General features: G+C 41.2%; 2 protein-coding genes and 1 long non-coding RNA gene across 4 annotated transcripts in view; 2 read left to right on the top strand and 1 right to left on the bottom strand.

The window, feature by feature from the left end:
* LOC146583947 (uncharacterized) overlaps nucleotides 1-27,072 on the bottom strand; it is a 412,373-nt gene that overhangs the window by 366,705 nt on the left and 18,596 nt on the right.
* On the top strand, nucleotides 75-2,576 carry 4930474N05Rikl (RIKEN cDNA 4930474N05Rik gene like). The gene is made up of 3 exons (XM_087589297.1): nucleotides 75-422; nucleotides 548-744; nucleotides 1,832-2,576. The coding sequence occupies exons 1-3, from the start codon at nucleotides 246-248 to the stop codon at nucleotides 2,217-2,219; spliced, it is 762 nt and encodes a 253-aa protein (XP_087445423.1). The 5' UTR covers nucleotides 75-245; the 3' UTR covers nucleotides 2,220-2,576.
* LOC134482320 (ral guanine nucleotide dissociation stimulator-like) lies at nucleotides 21,309-23,672 on the top strand. The gene is made up of 3 exons (XM_087589538.1): nucleotides 21,309-21,774; nucleotides 21,901-22,097; nucleotides 22,928-23,672. Exons 1-3 carry the CDS (start codon nucleotides 21,598-21,600, stop codon nucleotides 23,313-23,315), a joined length of 762 nt encoding a protein of 253 aa, XP_087445664.1. The 5' UTR covers nucleotides 21,309-21,597; the 3' UTR covers nucleotides 23,316-23,672.

Here is a 27,072-nt window from a genome sequence, read left to right as displayed (position 1 = left end):
GTTACAGATGTAGCTCAAAAGGAGAGACTCAGCTTCCAAAACTGATATCTACCTATGTTGATTTGTGTACCTAGGAAATGGCAGGGGGCATGGGAGCCTTTAAGGAAATTTCTGTTGAAGAAGGGACAGTGATGGAACCACCCTCTTCAAAATGACCTAACAATACAGAACCTTGGTAACCAGGCAACACACTGGTTGGAGCAAGGCCTGCAGGCTCACTTGCCAGAGACAGTTGAGAGGGAAGGATGTTCTCTTGCTGTCTTCGGACTACTCGAGGCTCAGGCCTCAAGAAAGACAACGGGGAAGGCCACGGTGGTGCCTGGAGGCACAGGGTTCACTCTTGTCTTCGACGCCTGTGGCCATTTTCCCGAAAGGGAAGATCATCGACCAAGGCCAGTCAAAGCCAGGAACACACAGACAAGGTAACTACTGGGGTTTTTCTCCATTTTTGGCAGATAATAATTCAGGAAAATTTGTAATAAGTAGATCCAGTCAGAATGCTGTAGACCAGTGACCCTTTGAAACTTTTGCCTTGATCTTTCCTCAGAGTGAGAATGATTCTGCAGCACAGGACCTGAGCGAGTCCTATAGAGACTCCAGCATTAGTACAGAGGCTGTGGTTAAGCTAGGGAACAAGCTGGGGCCTTCTCTGCAGGAAAGGGACACGTTCTATGTCCCTGCCTTTTCGATCATATACCAAAGATTTGACACCCCCCTACTGGTACTGGACCAGCTGTTCCTGAGGTGAGTGCCAATTGCAAAGCCCATAGTTTTCACATCCTTCTGGTGATCCTGGGTCTTTCTGTTTCTGTCTCTGTCTCTCCCTGTCTCTCCCTGTCTCTCCCTGTCTCTCTCTCTCTCTCTCTCTCTCTCTCTCTCTATCTCTCTCTCTCTCTCTCTGTGTGTGTGTGTGTGTGTGTCACTCTCCCTCTTTCTCTTCATGTCTCTCCTTCTGTCTCTGTGTCTGTCCTTCTCTCTCTCTCTCTCTCTCTCTCTCTGTCTCTCTCTCTCTGTCTGTCTCTATATCTCTCTCTGCCTGTCACTGTCTGTCTGTCTCTCTATCTCTCTCTGTCACTCTGTCTGTCTCTCTGTCTCTCTCTGTCTCTATCTCTATCTCTTTCTCTTTCTCTCTGTCTCTCTGTCTCTCTGTCTCTCTGTCTCTCTGTCTCTATCTCTCGCTGTCTCTCTCTGTCTCTCTGTCTCTCTGTCTCCCTGTCTCTCTGTCTCTCTGTCTCTCTGTCTCTGTCTCTCTATCTCCCTCTCTGTTCTGTCTCTGTCTCTCTGTCTATCTCTGTCGTTCTCTCTCTTTCTCTTCCACTCTTTGTGAGTGTGTGTGTGTGTGTGTGTGTGTGTGTGTGTGTGTGTGTGTGTGTATGTCTAAGTATTTATTCTGTACATCATTGTCAGGACCCAGTAACATGCATTAAGAATTTTTTTCTCCCATGCTTGGTCCAAGTGATACGGCTGTCCAATGCCAATGCTCTAAAATGGATGTCGCTGTCACCTCTACCTTGAAAAAGCACTTTATACTTCAATTGATATTTCTGAGGCCTTGGTGAATGCACTTCTTTCATTTGTAATGGAGGTTTAGGAAATATCAGAATATCCAATAAAGATGTATCAAACATGGAGATCTCTGAAGCATAATACATGGGACCATGTGACCACAGAGATATCCAAGTAGAGATGCACATGTTCAACCTTTGCACAGTTACAATGAAAGCACGGACTGTGTACAGGTGAATTCATAATTCTGAGAGCAGCCGGAACTGCCCATTTTATGTGAGGGTCCTGGGACTTTACAGGTGACATTCTCTCTGGTCTTCTCTAGGTATGCTAACTTCAGCCCTTATTGTGAAGAGGATGAACAAATAAAAAACGCCCTCTGTAGCTTCCTGGAAACATGGATGGACAAGAACACTGAGGACTATTGTGAACCCTCGGAACTGTTCATACTGAAATATATAAAGGCCTATTTTGATGTGTGTATGGCACACTTAGATCTTAGTGTCCAGGTCAATAGGTTCATGACTCTCTTGCAGGACAATCAGGCCAAGGATTCCCATCCAAGGATGAGCAAGGCTCAGATCTGGGGAGACACACATCCTCAGATCCACAGATTGCATGGGTGTAAAACAGCAGGAAAGGATCCAGAACCAACTTGTGCATCAGAGCTGGAGGGCACAAAACCTCCAGAACTTTCTGTGAAGTATGAGTAGTTGCAACCAGAAGTGGCAGCAGCAGCACAGACAGCACACATGATAGCAGCTGTTGAACTTGTGTCTCAGTTTGTCTGTAGATACAATGTATCTTTCACTAACTTCCTACTTGCTGCAGTGGGCCTACCTATTCAGAGAATGGCCCTGTAACACCTTGTGTGTGCCTGCCCTGTATCTGTGCTACTGCTCCTGCCCAGGGTGCTCAGCCCCTCACTTCAGTCCAGCAGCAATTCCAGCCCCACACCCAGCCTTCTTCCTCCCCTGAGATATCACCTTTTTATTCTTTCTGATCTTTTCCATTTTGTGTTTAAATATTGGTTTAATAAATTGTTATTGTTTGTTTTCACTTTGCTCAAAGTTGTCTATGGTACAAAAATAATTTTAAAAAGTTAAACATAAGCATTTAAAATTATTAAATGTCATGCTTAAATTATGATTGGTAAAATCTTAATCATTTTTAAAGGATGTATCCACATGACTAATAAAGCACATGTAAAACACTCACCATTACCTTTCAGTAAACTTCAAACTAAGTCTGAGGAGTGGGACCACTTCAGCCCCGTGGTAACAATTCAGTTCACATTGAATTGTGTATACTTTTATACATATAAATTTCAAGTTTAGCAAGTGTGTGATGTCATACAACTGTGGAATATTTCTGCGGCACATGTAGAATGCGTTACCTACTTCAGAAATACTTTCTCATTTCTTCAATAATAAAAGAACAGATTAATTGAAGGCGAATTCAAACTATAACTTGCAAGTTGCAATGTTACTGTGGTAGCCAAGAAGCTAAACAAGAGTCTAGAATTAGACTTAATGGATAGATCTGTGCAGACAGAAAGTTCAAATTTTGATTCCAGGGACTTGGGAAAAGAGTTTTTAATGGGTAGGAATGTGCACTTCAATTGAAGAAAACATTTTCTACAAGTATACAATGTGTTTTGATTGTATCCACCCCTCATGACATCCCATCTATTCATCCCTGATGTCCCAAACACTCTCCCTCCTGGTATTTATTTTTTTTGTTTGTTCATTTTAATAATTGATTATAATTATCACTATTTTCTTTACACCTTGCATCCAATAAGTATGGATCCTGTAGGAATAGGTATATGGCTAGTGACTGGGTGCAAAAGGGCAGCCAGTCTACCACTGGTCACAATCTCAAACCAAAATATTTCTCTCCCTCCCCAGAAGTCAGCAACTGCAGTCAGCATTTCAGCTAGGGAGAGGACGTCAGAAACTCCTCCTCTGCAGCTAAGAAAAGGCATAAAAAACAAAGATGCACGGGATTCCCATAAAAACATTAATTAACCTGTAATCCAAAAAGTATACACCATGGACTTATAGAGTAAAAAGAAAAAATTTTTATATAAAAATAATGAAATTCAAAAAGTATACAAAAAAAGTCCTGATAGGACATTATAAGACCAGAAGGCTCCATACATGTAAATGGGTTCATTTTCTATTGGCCTTCTGATCTGAACATGAGGACTGCACTAAAGAGTAGTTTGTTCAGAGGCAGAAGGAACACCCATTCAGAGCCTGCCCCACATGTGGCCCATACATATACAGCCACCCAATTAGACAAGATGGATGAAGCAAAGAAGTGCAGGGCAACAGGAGCCGGATGTAGATCGCTCCTGAGAGACACAGCCAGAATACAGCAAATACAGAGGCGAATGCCAGCAGCAAACCACTGAACTGAGAATGGGACCCCCGTTGAAGGAATCATAGAAAGGAGTGGAAGACCTTTAAGGGTCTTGAGACCCCATATGAAAAGCAATGTCAACCAACCAGAGCTTCCAGGGACTAAGCCACTACCCAAAGACTATACATGGACTGACCCTGGGCTCCAACCTCATAGGTAGCAATGAATGGTCCAGTAAGAGCACCAGTGGAAGGGGAAGCCCTTGGTCCTGCCAAGACTGACCCTCGAGTGAACATAATTGTTGGGGGGAGGGCGGTAATGGCGGAGAATGGGGAGGGGAACACCGATATAGAGGGGTAGGGGGAGGGGTTAAGGGGATGTTTGCCTGGAAACCGGGAAAGGGAATAACATTCGAAATGTAAATAAGAAGTACTCAAGTTAATTAATAAATAAATAAATAAATAAAGAGTAGTTTGTTTACCTAGAAACTGTCTTCGAGAAAAATAAACTTTCATTTGCAAGTGGTTATCACTTGTAGGTTATCAATCCTAGGTTATGAATGGGTGCATAAGGCTGCTTTGCCAATTTAGAACTAAGTATTCCAAGGTGCTCCCTCTGCATAAGGTCTGGCTATGAGTCTCAGAATGTCTTGGGATCTGTGATCTGCTTCAGGAGGAAGCTTCTCTGATGAGGGTTGAGCAAGACAATGATCTGAGTCTCTCAGGTCAATAGGAATCATTTTATTACTGTTTCTTTAGCAGAACTAAGTAGTATCAGCTTTACCCTACCTGTCCTATCCATATCTTTAGTCTTAGTCAGCCAAGCAGTATGGGTTCCATCACAGGGATTTGCATCTTAAGTCAAATCAGATATCTGTTAGTTACCCCCACAATATTTATGTCACAGCAGTACATACATATCTTTCAGACTGGACACTATTATAAATCATAGTTTCTGTAGCTTGGTTAATGTTTATGTTTCTTCTTTGGAAGCACACAGAGTACCTCCCATTACAAATGATGCTACCACGTAGGATAGTGGTTTCGTGTAGACAACAGTTCAGTTACCTTACTTTCCAGGCTCACCACTGTGCGCCAGTTTTCAATAAGTTAATCTTGTTCAGGTGCTGTCCAGTTAACCAGAGTTGTGGTGAGTGCATATATGGACCAGTCGTGTCACATGCAGAAGACATTTCTCACTTCTCCTTCCTACCCTTCAGCTTAGACAATAATGCTAACATTTCCCTTACATTGCCATTTTGCTCCTTCTGATAGTTCAAAGTTGTGTTTATTTTAAGTATTGGTTTTAATAAATTGTTAGTATTTGTTTACATTCTCTAAAATGTAATAATCTAATAATGTAAAATGTAAAATCTAATAATGAGAGAAAATATCTGCAAATTATTAATATTCTCTATGATATATTATTTTAAGGTTATTCAAAGAAGCTTAAGGGACAAATATAATTTGAAAGAAAAGCCTAAGTGTTTAAAACAATTAAGTGACATACTTATGTTATAATTTTATATGTCTTAAATAGACTTTTTTCTCAAGAAGTAATACACATCACTCCTAAATCACATGTAATAAAGTTCAACTTTGGCTTTCACTAAACGTTATTGGAACTTGTGGGGAGGTACCACTTTCCTCCAGTGGAAACTGTACAAGGCACATAGATATGATTACATTTTTACACCAAGATATTCCAAGGTTTCGTGAGGATAGGGAATCATAGAACCACGGCTCATTACTAGGGCACAGATAGAAGGCCTTAACTTCTTTCAAAGATACTTGGCCAGGTCTTCAAAGTTACACAGGCAACTGAATTGACTTTGTTCCTCCCATGATGTGTAAATCACCCAAAGAATTAAAATCAGAAAGTCTAACTGCACAAGTGACCTGCACTAGGGGAAGGGATTCATTGTACTGTGTGCCTTGCTACAGCATACGCAAGGGTCAAAGTTATTGGGCTAAGCCAAGAAGTCATAGACAATTCTAGAATTAGGCAAGAATATAGGTAATGAATAGATCTATAGAGGAAGAGAGATGAAAGTTGACTTCCCATGATATTGTGAAATGAGAAAATGTTTTGAATGGGTAGGAAGTTGCTCTTCAAATATAGAAAACATTTTTAAAAGTGCACAATGCATTTTGAATGTATCTACGCCTCACCACCTCCCAACTACTCATCCAATGACTTTCCCACCATTCTCCATTCTGATATTAATTAATTAAACTATTATTTGTTTATTTATGATAGTAGTTGATGATTTAATATTCCAATTTTATTTACCCTCTGCATCCAATTAATGGGGTCATGTAGGATTAGGTATGTGGTCGCTGCCATATTGCACAAATATAGTCACTCTACCGCTGGTCATTTCCTCAAACCAAAGTCATCCTCCCTCCCACAAACAGAGCAACTGCAGTCAGCAACTCAGCAAGGGTGAGGATGTCAGAAACCCCTTCTCCATGGCAAAGAAGAGGCATAAAATCCCTCACGACCAACACAGAATCCATATTATATATATGCACAAAGGACAATCAGAGTTAAAGAGAAAAAATATCAGTACATATATAATAATGAAATATAAAGAAAAATTTACAAAAAGACCTGAGATGACATTATGAAATGTGGAGTCTCCTCCATAGATTTAAATGGGTTCATTTTCTGTTGGCCATTTGCTGATGAACATGAGGACTGCACCTAAAAAGAGTTTGTTTCCTTAGAGACTCCCTTAGAAAAAACTAAATTTTCAACTGCAAGGTGTTATCAAGGTGGAGATATTTGGGGGTAAAGAATGGGTGCATTAGGCAACTTCTCCAATTTAGGACTGAGTGTTCCAAGGTGTCTCACTCTACATAATGTCTGCTTATGAGTCTCAGAATGTCTTCAGTTCTACTTCCAAAGGACGCTGCTCTGATGCTAATTGAGCAGGGCACTGCTCTATGAATATAACAGATCATGAGAAATCATGTTTTTACTCTTTCTTTTGTAGAGTATTCCTATTGACATTATCCCCAGGTTACTCAGCAATCTACTCTAAGGTTCTTAGTCAGCCACGCAGTGTCAGGTGTGTTGTTCATGTCAGTGAGTGAATCCTAAGTCAAGGCAGATATCTCTTGGTTACTCCCACAATATTTGTGTCACAGTAGTACATGCATATCTAGCGACCTGACACCGATATATTCAAAGTTTTTACAATGATTAGTGTTTATGGGTTTTTTTTTTCTAGAAAAAATTACACACATTTCTAGGAAAGAGTAGATGCTTGAAAGCCAAGGAATCTGAGCTCTGGATTTCTCACATCTCACACAGCGCTTTCCACTCCAGGAGCATCCGCTGCTCAGTGTAAGGACTGGGATGAGCACAGTCACACACTCCATGTGCTGCCTCTCCAGTTGATGTGCCCAGACGATGGGGGCACATGGACCAACAAGACAGATGTAACAGAATTTTCAACACAACATTCACTTAAGGAAATGCACTATGAGAGATGTTCAACATCCTCATTCATCAGGGAAGAACAAATAAAATGATTTTGAGATTCCACCTTATATCAGAACAGCTAAACAATAAAGATAGTAAAAGTTTACGCTAAGAGGGAGGGGACACTTTCCAATGCTCATGGAAGTAGAAACTTGTACAATAATTTTGGAAGACGACACTTTAGTTTTTGTGAAATATGCATAAGACAAGTTCAATTGCTAAATTATTTTCATACAGTCTTAATTGGTAATAGCTAGAAACAACCTAAAACTCTTCAACTAAAGGAAGGATAAATGTATAGTTTTCACGTAGACAGTGGAGTGCGCTCCAGCTGTTAAACTCGTCATCTTGCTCCATCCTGGCAAAGGAAAGGACCAAGAAAACAAACATGAACTGACGTACATGTGGAAACTCTGTTAAAGTACAGAGCAGGTGTGCTACAGTCCACAACCCAGAGGAGCTAAGGAATAAGAGGAACGAAGATGATGATGGATGCACCTCACTGTGGAGAAGACCACAATAGATATCTGTCTTATGTATAATATTGTGGTGTGCAGTTAAGGGAGGGGTCTAAAGGAAGTTGAGGAATGGAAAGAAGAAGAATTTGGGCCGACTATGGGAAATAGTGTTGGGATAATGAAGAATTATGTGTCGTTATCTCTGGGACAAGCTGGAAACCGAGTGCAATGGAAAGTTCTAGGAAACCAAGATTAGATTAGATGGGTAATCCATGTTTAGATTTCGAGGATTTTGAGATATTGAGCCTTCTCCTATAACCAGGGACAGATTAGGATATAAGCCCAGCCACAAAACATTTCCCCTACATTTTGTACAGCCTACAAGATGTGCTGTAGTAAAGGTGGCACAGAAATTGTGAAAATGTCCAAAAAATGCCTTGATACATTTGAGACCTATGCCATGACAGTGTGTCCACCAATCCCAATTCTTGGAGTACCAAGAACCACAGGCTGAACTACCCAGAGGCATAGATGTACATAGACACCAGATAGAAATTAATGAATTGTAAAAATGCCACTGAAAAGATTGCTAATAATATTCTGATATACTCAGAGATTGGTCCTACCCTCTACTGTCATCAGAAAAGTTTCACTTAGTAAATGATGAAAACCAATGCAAAGAGACATACACCAATCTTAGGTAGAGAAAAGTCGCAAGATTTTTTGTAGGAGCTGGGGTTAAAGGACAACAGAAGAAATAATGCAGTCAAATTGAGCCCACACAGTATTGGGAATGAACGGTCCACCAAAGAGCCTGCATGGGAAGGGACCTAGAAGCCTACATTAGACTGCCCTAGGCCCTCAGCACCTTGCAACTCTAGTGTAGTTTCATCTTCATGCAAAGTCTTAACAGTGGTAGCAGGGTCTGTCTCTGCCTCTCTTGCCTGTGCATGGCAGATTCTCCCCTCACTGGGTTCCATGCTCTAGCCTTAATAGGAAAAGAAGTGTCGTGGCTTAATGAAAATTGAGGAGCTAGGCCAGTTTTCAAGATTCTGGTTTTTGTCTGTAAAATAAAGATAATGAGTTTGATCACTTCGGATTATTGTGAAGGCCAAAGAAAACTGGGATAGTGGTACACTTAACTAACATTTATTGAAGTTCTACCAATAAAACAGATAATCTTAAAAAAAAAGAAAATTGAGAAGCCATGGCTGCTAAATATATATGGGAGGCCTGCCCGATTCTGAAAAGGAAGGAAGGAGGAACTGCTAGAAATGATGCAGATAGTGCTACTGGAGAGAGAAAGAGACTGAGAGAAGTCAGAGAGGGCAGGATGGATACATGGAGAGAAGCAAGGAGGGAGAGAGGGAAGAAGTTAGGGAAGGACAGAATGAGGGAGGGAGCGAGTGACAGAGGGGGGAATACAGAGACAGAGAAAGACAGAAATACAGAGAGACAGAGGAAGATGTAGAGAGACACAAAGGGAGACACACAACAACAGGCAGATTCACACAGAAACAGAGGGGGAGAATAGAATAAACATTCAACAAAAAAGTAAAGGGTTGTGTCTATGAATGGTACTTTAATGGTCTTTATGATGTTTCCCTCCCCTCCTTAGGGTTGGTCAATTTCAAAACAGACTTATTGCTTTTGCATAAACTTTTCCTGATCTGACACACTTCAAGGCCCAAGCCTAAACATACTAAAAACACCTAAGAAAATGTGCACCCACTAAAGAATAGAAGGTGGTGACCCCTCTGGTTGAATCATGGAAATGTTGAAGGAAGCTAAGGAGAAAGTCAACCCTGTAGTAGGACCAGCGGTCTCAATTAACCTGGACCCCTGAGATTTCTTAGACAGTGGATCATCAACCAGGCAACACAAACCAGCTGAGATGAGGCCACCAACACTTGCATAACAGAGAACTCCCCAGTCTGGGTTCATTTATAGAAAACAGAGCTAACTCAGGAAGAGGTCCCAGGAAGTTTAGGAGTCCTGTGGACTGGGTAGGATGCGCACATCCTTGGGAAGACAGTTGGGATGTAGCAGGGGATCCAGGTGGATGGATGCCATGTGGTGCCTTCCGGGGTTGGATCTAAGCAGAATTAAATATGGAGTGTATACATGATTGAATGAGTGCATGAATTCATGAATGAAAATTGAAGGAAACAATGAAATAATTAATGAATTAAAAAAAGAGAACTGTACAACATTCTTAGTCATCATGGAATTGATATAGAAAAATACCCTGAGATACCAGTTTACACATCACTGTCAGAATGGCTAAGATCAAAAACTCAGGTGATAGAAGATGCTGACAAGGATATGGAAAAAGAGGAATCCTCCTCCACTGTTGGTGTATCCAAAGCTGGTACATCCATCCTGGAAATTAATCCAGAACTTTTTAAAAGATTGAAAATAGTACTATCTGAGGATCCAGCCTTATCATTCCTGGTCATCCACCCAAAAAGTTCTTCAACATATAACAAGACACATGCTGCACTATGTTCATATCAACCTTATTTATAATAACCAGAACCTAGAAAGAACCAGGTGTCCATAAACAGAGGAGTGGATAAAGAAAGGTGATATATTTACACACAGGAGTACTTCTGAACTATTAGAAACAATTGACAACATGAAATCTTAGCCAAAAGGATAGAACTAGAAAATACCAACCTTAGTGTCATAACCCACTCACAAAAGAACACACATAGTATACACTCGTTGAAAATAGCATTTTAGCCACAAAGTTTGGAATACCTAAGAAAAAATTCAACCATCATATGAAGCTCAAGAAAAAGGAAGACTGTAATGTGAATGTTTCATTATTTTTAGAAGGGAGAACAAAATACTCAGGAGAGGAAATACAGAACCAAAGAGTGGAGCTTGGACTGAACAGAAGGAAATCATCCAGTGACTGCCCCACCTGGGCATCCATCCCATATGCATCCACCAAACCCAATCACTATTCCTCATTCGGAGAAGTGATTGCTCACAATAGCCAGATATGGGTGACTCCAGACTGGCTCTGCTCTAGTCCTGCTGATATAAATGTAACCTTTGTACTGAATAAGGTGACAAGAAGAGAGAAGTTAGAGAAAAGACTGAAGGAGGAGAAGGGATTTGCAACCCCATAAGAACAACAACAATGTGGACCAAAGATATCACACCAGAGCTCCCAGGGACCACACCAACACTCAGTCAGTACACATTGAAGGACCCAGGAATCCTGCCACACAGGTAGAAGAGGATGGCATTGTCCAACCTCAATAAGAGGAAAAGACATTGGTCCTATGAAAACTCCATTCCCCAACATAGGATAATGACAGGGTGTTCTTGGTGTAGTGGGTGGGTGGGAGTGGGAGCATTCTCATAGAAGCTGGGTCATGGGGAGGGAATATGGGGGAGGGGACAACCTTTGAAATCTAAAAACATAATATACAAGAAAAAATTTATAAAATTAGACAAAATCATAGCAAAAAAGCATGGGTTGATCAGGACTACTTGAACTAGTTCAGGCTTAAGAACAGCAGGAAGATGGGGATTTTGAGCAGCTAAGGATTGAGAAAAGCTTTACCAATCCTTTGTGTTAATCTACCAAGTTTTATGCAGGTCAAGACAATGAAGAGAAGCCAGTCCTCCTGGAGCTCCACAAATTGTGCTGCTCCACACTGGCTCCTCTACTGTACTCTCTGCCTTACAGTCAATGTTTTCAACTCACAGTCTCGCTGTGTCGGTGGTAATATTTAGTCTTCCACTGCTTTGCCATCACAATTATAAGTATAAATTTTAGTGCAGTGGGGCCTCTCCCTGATTCATGCCTGTGCTGCTGTAAGGAAACTATGGGAGTTTTGTGGCTTATTCTTGGTAACATGATCAGTGTCTTAGATGCTTGGGACATTATGCTCCTGTTGTATAACCTTCACTATACAGGCTTTTCATGTCTACCAACACATACACCCCCAGACACATACACACACACGCATACACAAACACACACAAACACTAAAATCCAGACACATGCACACACAAACACAAATATAAATGCAAGTTAGCATGTATGCATGTAAGCACTCCCATGTAGTTTTATGCCTTGCCAGGCAAAAATGCACATAGTATATGTAAGAATGTTCTCATGTGCATGCCATCCTCTCATGTACTGTGAGGGCCTAGCATGCACATGCATGTGCACTTGCAGAAGAACCTGACAACTTATGGGTACTGGAACCAAAGAAACTAAGAAAACATCCCAAGGAAGAGCAAAGGAGCAAGGAACAAAACTCTACTTCATTTGGCAGGGAAACAATTTAATAATTTAATATAACACTGCCCACCATTGTGGAGTAGCAGGGAAGTTTGAACTCATGCACGTGATGTGGATCCCTCTGCTCACTGGCTTGATAAACCATGACACAGACACTTAGTTTGAAGGAGGGAGTTGACCAGGAAATGAAGATTGAATGGCTTTGGAGCAAAACCACTGGTAAGAGTAGAAAAAATCTAGAGGAAGAGATGGGATAGAAGGGAGTGAGGGAGATGAGGGAGTAGAGAAGTGATGGCTGCCACACACCACAGGGTGGGGACAGAAAAAGGGTGGTGATGGTTGCTCAAGTTTCATTCAGTTGCTGTGCTAAGGACCAGGACTAAATGCTACTAAGAAAAGAGAATGTTTTCTTGCAGGTGACAGGTCAGTGTCCAACACTGGAGAGAATCAGATCAAGGACTCAGGCAGGAATAGAAGAAGAAGCAATGGAGGCTGAATCCCCTCTGAAAGAGTGCTAGGGGGCCAGCTTCCATCTGGTAAGCCATTGGATGTTCCTAGGTCAGCTCTTCTCAAAGAGCTGTAAACCCCTGGGCTTAACCCGTAAAATGATCTTGGTGGTGGAAACTAACTCTGGAAAAGACAATTCCTATGCAGGCACACTGATATTGTGGGACTCTTGACTGTCACAGGTATTCATGTGATCTCATTCCACACAGAGAGCATACTAGGTCATATAAATGCTAGGAAACATGCCTAGGTTTATGTTTATCGCAGATTGGGAAAATTAGGGCAGAATTTATGAGTGTGCAGGTTCAGTTCAACAGTAGACACTCAGCTTGCAAAACTGAGGTGCTGCCTATTTTGAGAATCTCTGGGAACAGTGGAATAGGAAACAGATGTATACCTCTGTGAATTTGGGCGCCTAGGAAATGGGTGTGGATACGGGGGCCTTTACGGAAAGCCCTGTTAAAAAGAAACATTAATGAAACCACCCTATTGAAAATGGCCTAAGAATACAGAACCTTGGTTACCAGAAAGCCCACTGGTTAGAGCAAGGCCTGCAGGCTCACTGGTTAGAGACTGTAGAGAGGGCAGGATGTTCTCTTGCTGTCTTCAGACTACTGGAGGCTCAACCCTTAAGAAAGACAACAGGCAGAGCCATGATGGTGTCTGGATGCACAGGGTTCACTCTTGCCATCAACGCGTGTGGCCATTTTCCCAAATGCTGGAAAAATTGACCAAAGCCAGCCAAGAAAAAGACCACACAGACCAGATAACCACTCTGTTTTCTCTTGCTGTTTTTAATAGAAATAATTCAGGGAATCTTGGAATGAGGAGAACCAATCAGATGTTTGCATATTTGTGCCAGTTTGAACCATCCACTTTGAAGTTTTTCAGGTTGAGAATTCTTCTGTTGAAGAGAACCTGATGGAGCCCAAGAGAGAGGCATGGAACAGGGCAGACTGTGGTTCAGCAGGTGAACATGTTGGTGCCTTTTCTGCAGGAAAGGGAACCCTTGGCTGTCCTAGCTTTTCTGACTACATATAGAAGTTTTGTGACACCCCTACAGGTATTGGACCTGCTGTTTGTGAGGTGAGTGCCCATCTCCAAGCCCATAGTTCTCAGAGCTTCCTGATGGGTTCAGGAATTTCCCTCCCTTCCTCTGTTTGTGTGTTTCTGTCTCTGTCTGTCTCTGTCTCTCACTACTCTCTCTGCCTCTCTCTCTGTCTCTGCCTTTCTCTTTCTCTCATTTATCTGTTTTTCTGTCTCCATTTCTGTCCCTCTTTGTTTCTCTCTCACACTTTCTCTCTCTTTTTCTCTCAATCTCTGTATCTGCCTCTCTGTCTCTGACTCTATCTCAGTCTCTCTCTGTCTCTGACTCTCTCTCTCTGTGTATGTGTGTGTGTGTATGCACGTGTGTGCCTGTGTGTGTATGTGTATGTTTGTTTGTATCTGTTGTTGACCTTCTCTCTTTGTTTTTCTCTCTGTCCTATATCTCATCTCCCCATCTTTTCCCTTTTTCTTTATCTTTCTTTGTACTCTCCCCGTTCATTACAGGATCTATCTCTGTCTCCATCTCAATCTCTGTGTCCATCGCAGTCTTGTCTCCACCTCTTTATTATCTACCTACATAATAGTAACAACCAATTAGCATGCATTAAGTAATTCCTTCTCCCAAGCTTGATTCGCCTCTTGGGCGGTCCCAGGCTGAGACCCTAAAGTGGATGTAGCTAAGCCCTCTCCCTTGAGAAGGCACTTTTTCCTTCCCCCAAGATTCCTGAGGCCTTGGTTGATACAATTTTCTCATATAGAAAGGAGGTTCTAGAAATTTTGGAGTACCCACTAGAGATGTATACAAAGTAGAAACTCATGAAGGATAATCCAGGAAACCATGTGACCAAGGAGATGTGTGAATAGAGATGCCTCTGTTCAACTTTTGCACAGATACATTGAAAGTAACTATTGTGTACTGGTGAAGTACTAATTCTGAGAGCAGACAGGAATGCAAGTATTAGGTGAGGGGCATGGGACTTTAGAGCTGACATTCTCTCTGGTGTTCTCTAGGTATGCATACTTCAGCCCTTATTCTAAAGTGGATGAACAAGTAAAGAAAACCCTCTGTAGCTTCTTGGAAACATGGATGGACAAGAACCCTGAGGACTTTTGTGACCCATCAGACCTGTTGTCTCTGAAATACCTGAAGGGCTACTTGAGTGTATACATGCCCCACTGTGATCTTAGTGTCCGTGTCAAGAGGTTGCTGACACAGTTGGAAGAAGAACATGCCAAGGATTCCCAGGCAAAGATGAGGAAGACCTAGATCTGGGGAGACACACATCCTCAGAACCACAGATTGGATGGGTTTAAACCAACAGGGAAAAGAGACAATCTGGAGCCTGAACCAACGTGTGCACCAGAGCTGAAGGGCACTAAAACCTCCAAAAGATCTTTGACCCATGAGTTGTTGGCAGAAGCAGACCAGACAGCACACATGATAGCAGCTGTGGAACCTGAGTCTCAGTATGTCTCTAGATACAGTGTATCTTTCAGTCATCTCCTGCTTGCAAAAACAGGCCTACCTATTTGGAGAGTGGCCCTGTCACCTGTGATCTTCAATTGGAGTCTGTCCTATAGCTTAGGTGCTGCTCCTGCCCCTCATGATCAGCTGCTGATTTCAATCCAGCAGCAGTTCCAACCCCACAGCCAGCCTTCCCCTCCCATGAAAAACAGCCTTTTTACTCCTTCTGATGTTTTCAATGTTTTAGGTATTTTTTTAATAAATTGTTAGTATTTGGTTTACATTGTGTAAAAGCTGTCTAATAGTGAGGAAAAATGTCTACAAATTTTAAATATTCTATTTGAGAAATTATTTTAAGTTTATTCAAAGTTTTTAAAGGAACAAAAATAATTTTGAATAGATAAACATAAGCATTTAAACAATTAAGTGACATGCGGAAGTATAAAAGTTAAATGTCTTAAATAGTCTGTTTTCTTGAGACAATATACAAGTCACCTCTAAATCACATGTAAGACAAAGGCATACTAGTATCTTACTTACAAAACTATCATCATACAATCGTTATGGTTAATGCCTAGAAAAAACCTAAAATCCTTCCACTGAAGAATGGATAAATGAAATATTTAATATTTACACACTGGAGTGATCTACAGCTCTTAAAATGCACATGTTGTTCCATCCTGGCAAATAAATGGAAAAAGAAAACAAACAGAATGTAAACTCAGATATATGTGGAAATTACTTTTAAGGTAAAGAACAAGAATGCTGTAATCCACAGACCAGACAAGCTAAGCAATCAAAGGACCCAAGATACAGATGCATGCATCTCACTGTGAAGAGGAAGAAAATGGACATCTACATTTTGGTATTGGGGTGGGGAATAGTTATGGGAGGGGTCTAAATGAAGAGTAGAGATGGGAAAGGAGGAATCAATTGGGGAGGATAATGGGAAAGTCTTTGAGATGTAATTTAGAATTGGGGATATCTCTGGGAAAAGCTGGAAACCTAGCACGGTGGAAACTTCTAGGAATCTATGAGGTGTGATTCCAGATCAGATTCCTAGTGGTTGGGGATATTGAGACTTTTCCTGTAACCAGAAAGATTGCTAGTTGACACATTAGCATATCAGCCAAGCCACTAAAAAATTTCACCTATATTGTGTACAGCCTAAAAGGTGTGCTGTAGTAAAGGGGGCATAGAAATTGAGAAAGTGTCTAATAAATGCCTTGATACATTTGAGACCTATGCCACGAGAGTGTTATTGTCCAGGCTAGACTGCCCAGAGGCACAGATGCATACAGAAACAGGATAGAAAAGAGTGAATAAAAAATTATGTCAATGAAATGATTACTAACATCATTCTGATATAGACGGGGATTGGGCCAAAACCAATCTCTGAATTTAATTTCTAAGTGAATCAGAAAAGCTTCACTTAGAATATTATGGAAAAAAAAGGACAAACAACCAGATATTGAGTAGAGCTTAGAAAACTTTGTAAAAAAGTTGGGATGAAATTTCATAGGATCTGGTGTTAAACGACATCAGATGAAAATAAAATATCCAGTCAAGCTGAGCCTATAGGATTCAGAGAAGGAACAGTCCATCAGAGCCTGCATGGGGACCTCTTAGACTACATTTTACTAAATGAGGCCCTCAGCACCTTGTAACAATTCCGTAGGTTCATCTACTTGTAAAGTCTTAATACTGGGAGCAGGGGCTGTCTCTGACTCTGTTGCCTGTGCATGGGAGCCTCTCCCCTTACTGGGTTTCAAGCTCTAGCCTGAATACAAGTGGAAGTGCCCAATCTTAATGCAAACTAAAGAGCCAGGGTTGGTAAATACACATGAAAGGACTGCCCTATTCTGAAGATGAATGAAGGAGGAACTGTTAGACATGATGTGGACAGTGCTGGTGGAAAGAAAAAGAGAGTCAGAAAAGAGAGAGGGGAAAGGAAGGAGGCCAGAAGGGAAGTAGGCAGGGAGGAATGGAGGGAGGGAAGGAGGGAGGGAGGAATGAAGGGAAACAGGGAGAGACAGTGTCAGAGGCACAGAGAGACAGACAGAGTAATAAGAACAGAGACAAAAAGACTCACCAAGACACACAGCACCTGGCAAATTCACAGAGAAATGGAGAAGGAGAAAGAAAGAAGCATTCAAGAACACAAAAGTAAGGGGTTGTTTCTATGAATGTTATTTTAAGGGTCATTGAGAAAGTTCCCTTCCCTCTTTTGAGACGGTCAATTTCCCAAAAGTCTATATGGGTGACTGACTTATAGGTGTGGCATAACATGTGCAGATCAGCCAGAATTCAAGGGCCATACCTCAACATAGTAAAAGCAATATATAGCACACCAGCAGCCCACATCACACTAAATTGAGAGAAATTTGAAATAACCCCACTGAAATCAGGAACTATATAAGGATGCCCACTCTCTCCCCACCTATTAAATATAATACTTGAAGACCTAGCCAGAGCAATTAGAAAACAAAAGGAGTTCAGTGGGATACAAACTGGAAAGGAAGAAGTCAAAATACAATTATTTGCCGTCCATGTGATAGTATAATCAAGTGATCCCAAAAATTCCAACAGAGTACCAACACAGCTAATAAACAACTTCAGTAAAGTAGTTGGATATAAAATTAATGCAAACAAATGAGTAGACCTTATCTGCTCAAGGATAAACAGGATGAGAAAAAAATAGGGAAATGAAACTGTTCATGATAGCCGCAAATATCTATAAAATACCTTGGTGTGACTCTAATCAAACAAGTGAAAGATCTTTATGACAAGAACTTCAAGTCTTTGAAGAAATAAATCAAAGAAGATTCCAGAAGATGGAGAGATCTCCCAGGCTGATAGATTGGCAGGATTAATATACAAAAGACCATCTTGCCCAAAGCCATCTACAGATTCAGTAGAATACCCATTAAAATTTCAAATCAAATTTTCATTGAATTAGAACGAGCAATTTGCAAAATTATTTGGGAAGGAAAAAAGAACTTAGGATTTCAACAAGTATTCTAAACAATAAAAGAATTCTGGGGAATTCACCCTTCCTGACCTAAAGGTGTATAAAAAAAAGGTCTTGACAAAAACTTCATAATATAGGTACAGAGACAGGCAGGTCGATCAATAGAATAGAACTGAAGACCTAGAAATGAACCCATACACCTATGTTCACTTGATCTTACACAAAGGACCTAAAATTATGCAATTGAAGAAAGACAGCATTTTCAACATGGTGCTAGTTCAAGTGGAGGTCAGCATGGCAAAGAATGCAAATTGACCCATTCTTATCTCCTTGTACAGAGCTCTAGTCAAGTGGATCAAAGATCTCCACATAAAATGAGACACACTGAAACTAATAGAAGGAAGGTGGAGAAAAGCCTTGAACACATAAACACAGGGGAAAATCTCCTGAACAGAGCATAAAATGTGATGCAGTACATACAGGAGTACTACACAGCTATTAAAAACAATGATTACATGAACTTATTAGGCTAATGGATAGAACTTGAGAATACCAACCTGAGAGAAGTAACCCAGTCACAAAGGAACACACATGGCACATGGACTACACTCACTGCAAACTGGATAGTAGGCCAAGAGCTTGGAATACCTAAGAAAAAATTAACAGATCATAACAAGCTCAAGAAGAAGGAAGAACAAAATGTGAATGCTTCATTCCCTCTTAAAAGGGAGAACAAAATACTCAGGGCAGGAAAGACAGAAACAAAGAGTGAAGATGGACTGAAGAGAAGGTCTTCCAGAGACTGTCTTGCCTAGAGACATATCCCATATGCAGCCTCCAAACTCAGGCACTATTGCTGATTCCAAGAAGTGCTAGCTGAAGGAGCCAGGTATGGCTGACTCCTAAGAGGCTCTGCTGGAACCGTACTGACACACATGAGGATGGTTGCAACTAACAATTGGACTGAACAAGGGGAACGCAATGGAGGAGAAAGAAAAAAGACTGAAGGAGCAGAAGGATTTGTAACCCCGGAAGAAGAACAACAATATCAAACAAACACATCCCACCAGACCTCCCAGGGACCAAACCACCAACCAATCAGTACACCTGGAGTGTCCCATGACTCCAGCCAAACATATAGTAGAGGATGCCATTGTCCAGAATCATAAAGAGTAAAAGTGCTTGGTCCTGTGAAGACTCTGTTCCCCAATGTAGGCTAATGCCAGGGTGTTGAGGGTGGAGTGGGTGGGTGGGAGTGGGAGCATCCTCAGAGAAGAGGGGCGTTGGGAAGAGAATATGGGTAAGGGGGTAAAGCAGATAACATTTGAAATCTAAAACAAAAAATATCCACGAAAAACACAATTTTAAAAAAATTACCCAAAAAGCACATGTTGATCAGGAATTGAAGTAGTTCACGCTCAAAAGAAGCAGGAAGAAGGGGATGTTGAGCAGCTACTGACAGAGAAAAGCTCTACCAGTCATTGGTGTTAAACTACCAAGTGTTATGCAGGAAAAGACAATGAAGAAGAAGTCAGCCATCTTGGAAGTCCACAATTTTGTTGACTCTATACTGCTCTACAGTACTCTCTGACTAACAGTCAATGTGTTAATTCCTAATCTCACTAGATCAGTGGTAATAACTACTCTTCCTCAGCTTTTCTATCACAGTTATATTATTAATTCTAGTGTGGTGGTGCATCTACATGATTCATATCAATACTATGGCAGCGAAAGGAGTTGTGTGGCTAACTTTAATGACATGATCAGACTCCTAGACACTTGGAACATAATCCTCATGTCACATAATCCTTCTCTATACAGGCTTTTCATCTCTTGATAATTTTCAACTTATCAAGTGGAAGTGGCATCTTCACAGACGAATCCTCTGAACTTAGATGTCCCTGCTCCCATTACCAATAGATTCCACAGCTCGTCTGCTTCTAGGAACAGAGCCATGAAGAGACTTAGCGTTTGTCTATTGTGTTTTATTTTGTCTCACCAGAGGACACAGATCAAGACTATGATGTGGACCTCGGTTCCTTTGAAGAGAGAGTTAGTTCCCAGGGTTATTTGTGTACCAAGTCATTTTAAAGAATTCTAACTTTGCCCTTAACACATAAAGAATGTTACATTCTACCAAAACTCACATACACAACACACACACACACACACACACACACACACACACACACTCCCCCCAAAAAGGAAAAAACACCTGGACACACACCCACAGATGCAAATGTTTACTAGAATGTATGCAGGGAAGCACTCCCATGTACTTTCTCAGATGAACATGCACAGATACATCTAACACATATAACAAAGCTATCATGCAATGCCCTCCACACAGGTACCCTGAGGCATAACCATGCACATGCATATGAACATGCAAGAGATCGGGAACAACTTCTGGGAATTGAAACAAAAGAAACTAAGTAAACATCAGAGGGAAGAGTACAGGAGCAATGAACTCAACTCTACTCCATTTGGCAAGGGAGACAACATAGTAATTAACTATAACACCGCCCACCACTGTGGAGTAGCAGGGAATTCTGATCTCCTGCACTTGTTGTTTACCCCTCACATCACTGGCTTCTTAAACTGTGACCCAGACACTGTGTTGGAAGGAGGGAGATGACCAGGTGATAAAGAGTGAATGACTTCGGAGCAAATGTTACTGAGAGGAGCAGAAAAAGGAAACAGAGTATAACGGAAGACATGGGATAGAGGGAGGAAGAATGATTAGGAACTAGAGAGGTGATGGCTGCCACATGACACATGATGGGCACAGAGAAAGTGTGGTGTGTTCTGTTCAGGTTTCATTCAGTTGCTTTGACAAGCAGGAGGATTAAATGATACGAAGGAAAGAGAAAGTTTTCTTGCAGATGACAGGTCACAGCCGACCATTGGAGAGAATCAGATCCAGGACTCAAGCAGGAATTAAAAGAAGAAGCAATGGAGGATGAATCCACTCTGAAACAGTGCTAGGGGGCCAGCGTCCATCTTGTAAGTGGTTGGATGTTCCTAGGTCAGAGGATCACAAAGGGCTGTAAAGCTACTGGCTTAAGCCCTAAAATGATCATCATGGTAGAAACCGACTCTGTGAAAGACAATTCCTAGGCAGGCACACTGACATTGTGGGGCTGCTGCTGTCACAGGCATGCATGTGATCTCATTCCACACAGAACACATACAAGGTCATGTAAATGCAAGGAGACCAGCCTAGGGTTTGTTTATGGTAAATTGGGATAATTAGGGCTGAATTTATGAGTATGGTTACAGATGCAGCTCAAAAGAAGAGACTCAGCTTGCAAAACTGATATCTACCTATGTTAATTTGTGTACCTACGAAATGGGAGGGGGCATGGGAGCCTTTAAGGAAAGTTCTGTTGAAGAAGGGACAGGAATGGAACCACCCTCTTCAAAATGACCTAACAATACAGAACCTTGGTAACCAGGCAACACACTGGTTAGAGGAAGGCCTGCAGGCTCACTTGCCAGAGACAGTTGAGAAGGAAGGATGTTCTCTTGCTGTCTTCGGACTGCTCGAGGCTCAGGCCTCAAGAAAGACAATAGGGAAGGCCACGGTTGTGTCTGGAGGCACAGGGTTCGCTCTTGTCTTCGACGCCTGTGGCCATTTTCCCGAAAGGGAAGATCATCGACCAAGACCAGTCAAAGCCAGGAACACACAGACAAGGTAACTACTGGGGTTTTTCTCCATTTTTAGCAGAGTAATAATTCAGGAAAATTTGTAATAAGTAGATCCAATCAGAATGTTGTAGACCAGTGACCTTTTGAAACTTTTGCCTTGATCTTTCCTCAGAGTGAGAATGATTCTGCAGCACAGGACCTGAGCGAGCCCTATAGAGACTCCAGCATTAGTACAGAGGCTGTGGTTAAGCTAGGGAACAAGCTGGGGCCTTCTCTGCAGGAAGGGGACACCTTCTATGTCCCTGCCTTTTCGATCATATACCAAAGATTTGACACCCCCCTACTGGTACTGGACCAGCTGTTCCTGAGGTGAGTGCCAATTGCAAAGCCCACAGTTTTCACATCCTTCTGGTGATCCTGGGTCTTTCTGTTTCTGTCTCTGTCTCTGTCTCTCTGTGTCTCTGTCACTCTCTGCCTCTCTCTCTGTGTCACTCTCCTGTTTCTCTCCATGTCTCTCTCTCTGTCTCTGTGTCTGTCCCTCTCTCTCTGTCACTCTCTTCTCTCTCTCTGTCTCTCTATCTCTGTCTCTCTCTCTGTCTCTCTGTCTCTATTTGTCCCTCTGTCTCTCAGTTTCTCTGACTCTGTCTCTCTCTCTGTATCTGTCTCTGTCTCTTTGTTGTTCTCTCTCTCTCTTTGTGTGTGTGTGTGTGTGTGTGTGTGTGTGTGTGTGTGTGTGTGTGTATGTCTAAGTATTTATTCTGTACATCATTGTCAGGACCCAGTAACATGCGTTAAGAATTTTTTTCTCCCATGCTTGGCCCAAGTGATAGGGTTGTTCACTGCCAATGCTCTAAAATGGATGTCGCTGTCACCTCCACCTTGGAATAGCACTTTATCCTTCAATTGATATTTCTGAGGCCTTGGTGAATGCACTTCTTTCATTTGTAATGGAGGTTCAGGAAGTATTGAAATATCCAATAGAGATGTATCAAAAGTGGCGATCTATGAAGCATAATACAGGGGACCATGTGACCACAGTGTTGTTTAGGTAGAGATGCACGTGTTCAACCTTTGCACAGTTACAGTGAAAGCAAAGACTGTGTACAGGGGAACTCATAATTCTGAGAGCAGCCAGAACTCCCAGTTTGAGGTGAGGGTCCTGGGACTTTACAGGTGACATTCTTTCTGGTCTTCTCTAGGTATGCTAACTTCAGCCCTCATTGTGAAGAGGATGAACAAATAAATAACGCTCTCTGTAGCTTCCTGGAAACATGGATGGACAAGAACACCGAGGACTATTGTGAACCCTCGGAACTGTTCATACTGAAATATATAAAGGCCTATTTTGATGTGTGTATGGCACACTTAGATCTTAGTGTCCATGTCAATAGGTTCATGACTCTCATGCAGGACAATCAAGCCAAGGATTCCCATCCAAGGATGAGCAAGGCTCAGATCTGGGGAGACACACATCCTCAGATCCACAGATTGGATGGGTGTAAAACAGCAGGAAAAGAGCCACTCTGGAGCCAGAACCAACTTGTGCATCAGAGCTGGAGGGCACAAAACCTCCAGAACTTTCTGTGAAGTATGAGTAGTTGCAACCAGAAGTGGCAGCAGCAGCACAGACAGCACACATGATAGCAGCTGTTGAACTTGTGTCTCAGTTTGTCTGTAGATACAATGTATCTTTCACTAACTACCTTCTTGCTACAGTGGGCCTACCTATTCAGAGAATGGCCCTGTAACACCTTGTGTGTGCCTGCCCTGTATCTGTGCTACTGCCCCTGCCCAGGGTGCTCAGCCCCTCACTTCAGTCCAGCAGCAGTTCCAGCCCCACACCCAGCTTTCTCTTCCCCTGAGATATCACCTTTTAATTCTTTCTGATCTTTTCCATTTTGTGTTTAAATATTGGTTTTAATAAATTGTTATTGTTTGTTTTCATTTTTGTCAAAGTTGTCTATGGTACAAAAATAATTTTAAAAAGTTAAACATAAGCATTTAAAATTATTAAATGTCATGCTTAAATTATGACTGGTAAAATCTTAGTCATATTTAAAGGATGTATCCACATGACTAATAAAGCACATGTAATAACGCTCAGCATTATCTTTCAGTAAACTTCAAACTAAGCCTGAGGATGGGACCACTTCAGCCCCGTGGTAACGATTCAGCTCACATTGACGTGTCTATACTTTTATACACATAAATTCCAAGTTTAGCAAGGGTGTGATGTCGTAGAACTGTGGCATATTTCTGCGGCACATGTAGAATGCCTTACCTACTTCAGAAATACTTTCTCAATTCTTCAATAATATAAGAACAGATTAATTGAAGGCTAATTCAAGCTACAATTGGCAAGTTTCAATGTTACTGTGTTAAGCCAAGAAGCTAAACGAGTCTAGTATTAGTCAAGAATTCCTTAATGAATAGATCTATGCAGACAGAAAGCTCAAATTTTGACTCCAGGGACTTGGGAGGAGAGTTTTTAATGGGTAGGAATGTGCTCTTCAATTGAAGAAAACATTTTCTACAACTATACAATGTGTTTTCATTTTATTCACCCCTTATCACCTCCCATCTACTCATCCCTGATGTCCCAAACACTCTCTCTTCTGTTTTTTTTTGTTTTTGTTTTTTCATTTTAATAATTGATTATACTTATCACTATTTTCTTTACACCTTGTATCCAATAAGTGTGGATCCTGTAGGAATAGGTATGTGGCTACTATCATAGTTCACAAGGACAGCCAGTCTACCACTGGTCACATTCTCAAATCAAAATGATTCTCTCCCTCCCCAGAAGTCAGCAACTGCAGTCAGCATTTCAGCTAGGGAGAGGACGTCAGAAACTCCTTGTCTGCAGCTAAGAATAGGCATAAAAATCAAAGATGCACAGGATTCCCATAAAAACATTAATTAACCTGGAATCCAAAATATATACACCATGGACATACAGAGTAAAAAGAGAAAATTTATTATATAAATGTCCTGATAGGACATTATGAGAACAGAAGGCTCCATAGAGGTAAATGGGTTCATTTTCTATTGGCCTTCTGTTCTGAACATGAGGACTGCACTTAAGAGTAGTTTGTTTACCTAGAAACTGTCTTAGAGAAAAATAAACTTTCATTTGCAAGTGGTTATCAACTGTAGGTTATCAATCCTAGGTTATGAATGGGTGCATAAGGCTGCTTTGCCAATTTAGGACTAAGTATTCCCAGGTTCTCCCTCTGCATAAGGTCTGGCTATGAGTCTCAGGATGTCTTGGGATCTGTGGTCTGCTTCAGGAGGAAGCTTCTCTGATGATGGTTGAGCAAGACAATGATCTGAGCCTCTCAGATCAATAGGAATCATTTTATTACTGTTTCTTTAGCAGAACTAAGTAGTATTAGCTTTACCCTGGCTGTCTTATCCATTTTTTTAGTCTCAGGTTCTTGGTCAGCCAAGCAGTATGGGTTCCATCGCAGGGATTTGCATCTTAAGTCACATCAGATTCTGTTAGTTACACCACAATATTCATGTCATAGGAGTAGACACATATCTTTCAGACTGGACACTATTATAAATCATAGTTTTTGTAGCTTGGTTAAGGTTTATGTTTCTTCTTTGGAAGCACACAGAGTACCTCCCATTACAAATGATGCTAGCACATAGGATAGTGGTTTAGTGTAGACAACAGCTCAGTTACCTTACTTTCCAGGCTCACCACTATGTGCCAATTTTCAATAAACTAATCTTGTTCAGGTGTTGTCCAGGTAACCAGAGCTGTGGTGAGTGCATATGTGGACCAGTCGTGTAACATGCAGAAGACATTTCTCACTTCTCCTTCCTACCCTTCAGCTTAGACAATTTTGCTAACATTTCCCTGAGCCCAGCATAGGGAAAGAGTGATATATATTCCCTGTCCTTATCTGAGCATTCGCAGTCACTTATTCTAAGCAGTTTGGCCAGTTATGAGTCTCTGAAGTAACCACTACCCACTTTGAAAATAAAGTAAGGAGACAGTTTGACCGACTAAGCATTCAGTGTAACAATACCAGTACATTCCCCAATAAGGTCTGTGATTTCTCCAGGTATAGACTTTTGACCAAATTCACAGTACTAGACATGAAATCATTCCTGTGATCAACTTGAATTGGTAAACAGTTTCCCCCCATAAGTATCATGCTACTCTGGCAGTGGGAAATGAAATTAGTCTGGTAACTCAGTACGGTAGCAAGCATTGTCATGTGATGGATAAGACCGTCAATGTCTTTTTTTCGTCAGCAATCTCTATAGCAACTTGCAGAACAGGAAATATAGGAATCAGGGAGGAATTTTCATGGTCAATTCAAAGATGATTTCTCAATGTTCTGCAACCAGAGTGAGTTGTATCTTTACCAAAAGTCTATTGCCACTTAGTTATGACAGGCAAAAAAGTTCAATGGCAATAGTGTGTGTTCCTTTGAGGGATTATGTTGCCTGGCTGACAAATAACCTATAGAGATATCCCATATCTGTTACTGTTCATTATCAAATCCATGTCTTCTAGAATGTAATATGCGTGGGGGAGCTTCCATCAAAGGACCTAGAATGACTGGAAAAGAAAATGCTTTTGAGCTAAATAAAGATGGTCGTTTTAGCCTAGAGCTATTCCATCCTGAATGGTTTTTATCACATCTAATGGTAAAAGCTAAGCAGGTGGGGCCTTGTTCATAGTTGGATGAGAGATGTTAGTTTTATAACTTTGTAAATGTGTCAAATATGGCCAAAGTGTTCATTTTTAAATAAGAATTTTGTGTTAGATACCTTTCATCTAATTAAATAACAGAAAGAAAGAGACAGTAATTTTCTATGAAAGATACTTTTTATCTTGATTTCAAATTCCTGGGGACTTTGTGCTACAGTTTTTTGTGCCAAGAGTTTCCTGAAGAGTGTCTATGGGTCAAAGACACTTGGAGGTCCATAGAATCTGCCATGCTATGTCAGTAAGTGGTAAATCCCTGCCACAAAAAAAAAAATCTCTGGAAATGGTTGATGGTTGTATGGATTATCTTAAAGTTGTTCAAAGCAGATGCTCATATGGGCCACAGACAACCCCCTGAATAGACCGTAGTCCTCATGAAATCAACTCTGTGTCTCCTTCTGTTGATGAAAGCAGCAGAGGCTTCATTTGGAGGGGGGAACTCAGTACAGAGTGAAGTGCAGTGTCTGTGCCCTGTAGCTAAATAAAGTGAAACTTTATAACAATTATCTAAAGTTCCAAACAAAAATATTCCCATTAATTCCAGTAATTGGTCAAAATTGTTCCCATTAAAAGAATTAAGAGTGGTAAAATATTCATTCTGCCCTAGCAGTGAGG

Source organism: Rattus norvegicus, chromosome 16 (genome assembly GCF_021556685.1).
Source record: "Rattus norvegicus strain SHRSP/BbbUtx chromosome 16, alternate assembly SHRSP_T2T, whole genome shotgun sequence".
Taxonomy (NCBI): domain Eukaryota; kingdom Metazoa; phylum Chordata; class Mammalia; order Rodentia; family Muridae; genus Rattus; species Rattus norvegicus.
Note: the sequence above shows the minus strand (reverse complement) of the source record. Positions and strands in the feature narration are given on the sequence as shown.

Bases quoted from the DNA above. Each gene is read 5' to 3' on its own strand.
- 4930474N05Rikl (XM_087589297.1), top strand. From the start codon at position 246: ATGTTCTCTTGCTGTCTTCGGACTACTCGAGGCTCAGGCCTCAAGAAA. The intron at 423-547 runs GTAACTACTGGG...ATCTTTCCTCAG, and splicing joins GCCAGGAACACACAGACAAG to AGTGAGAATGATTCTGCAGC. The intron at 745-1,831 runs GTGAGTGCCAAT...GGTCTTCTCTAG, and splicing joins CTGGACCAGCTGTTCCTGAG to GTATGCTAACTTCAGCCCTT.
- LOC134482320 (XM_087589538.1), top strand. From the start codon at position 21,598: ATGTTCTCTTGCTGTCTTCGGACTGCTCGAGGCTCAGGCCTCAAGAAA. The intron at 21,775-21,900 runs GTAACTACTGGG...ATCTTTCCTCAG, and splicing joins GCCAGGAACACACAGACAAG to AGTGAGAATGATTCTGCAGC. The intron at 22,098-22,927 runs GTGAGTGCCAAT...GGTCTTCTCTAG, and splicing joins CTGGACCAGCTGTTCCTGAG to GTATGCTAACTTCAGCCCTC.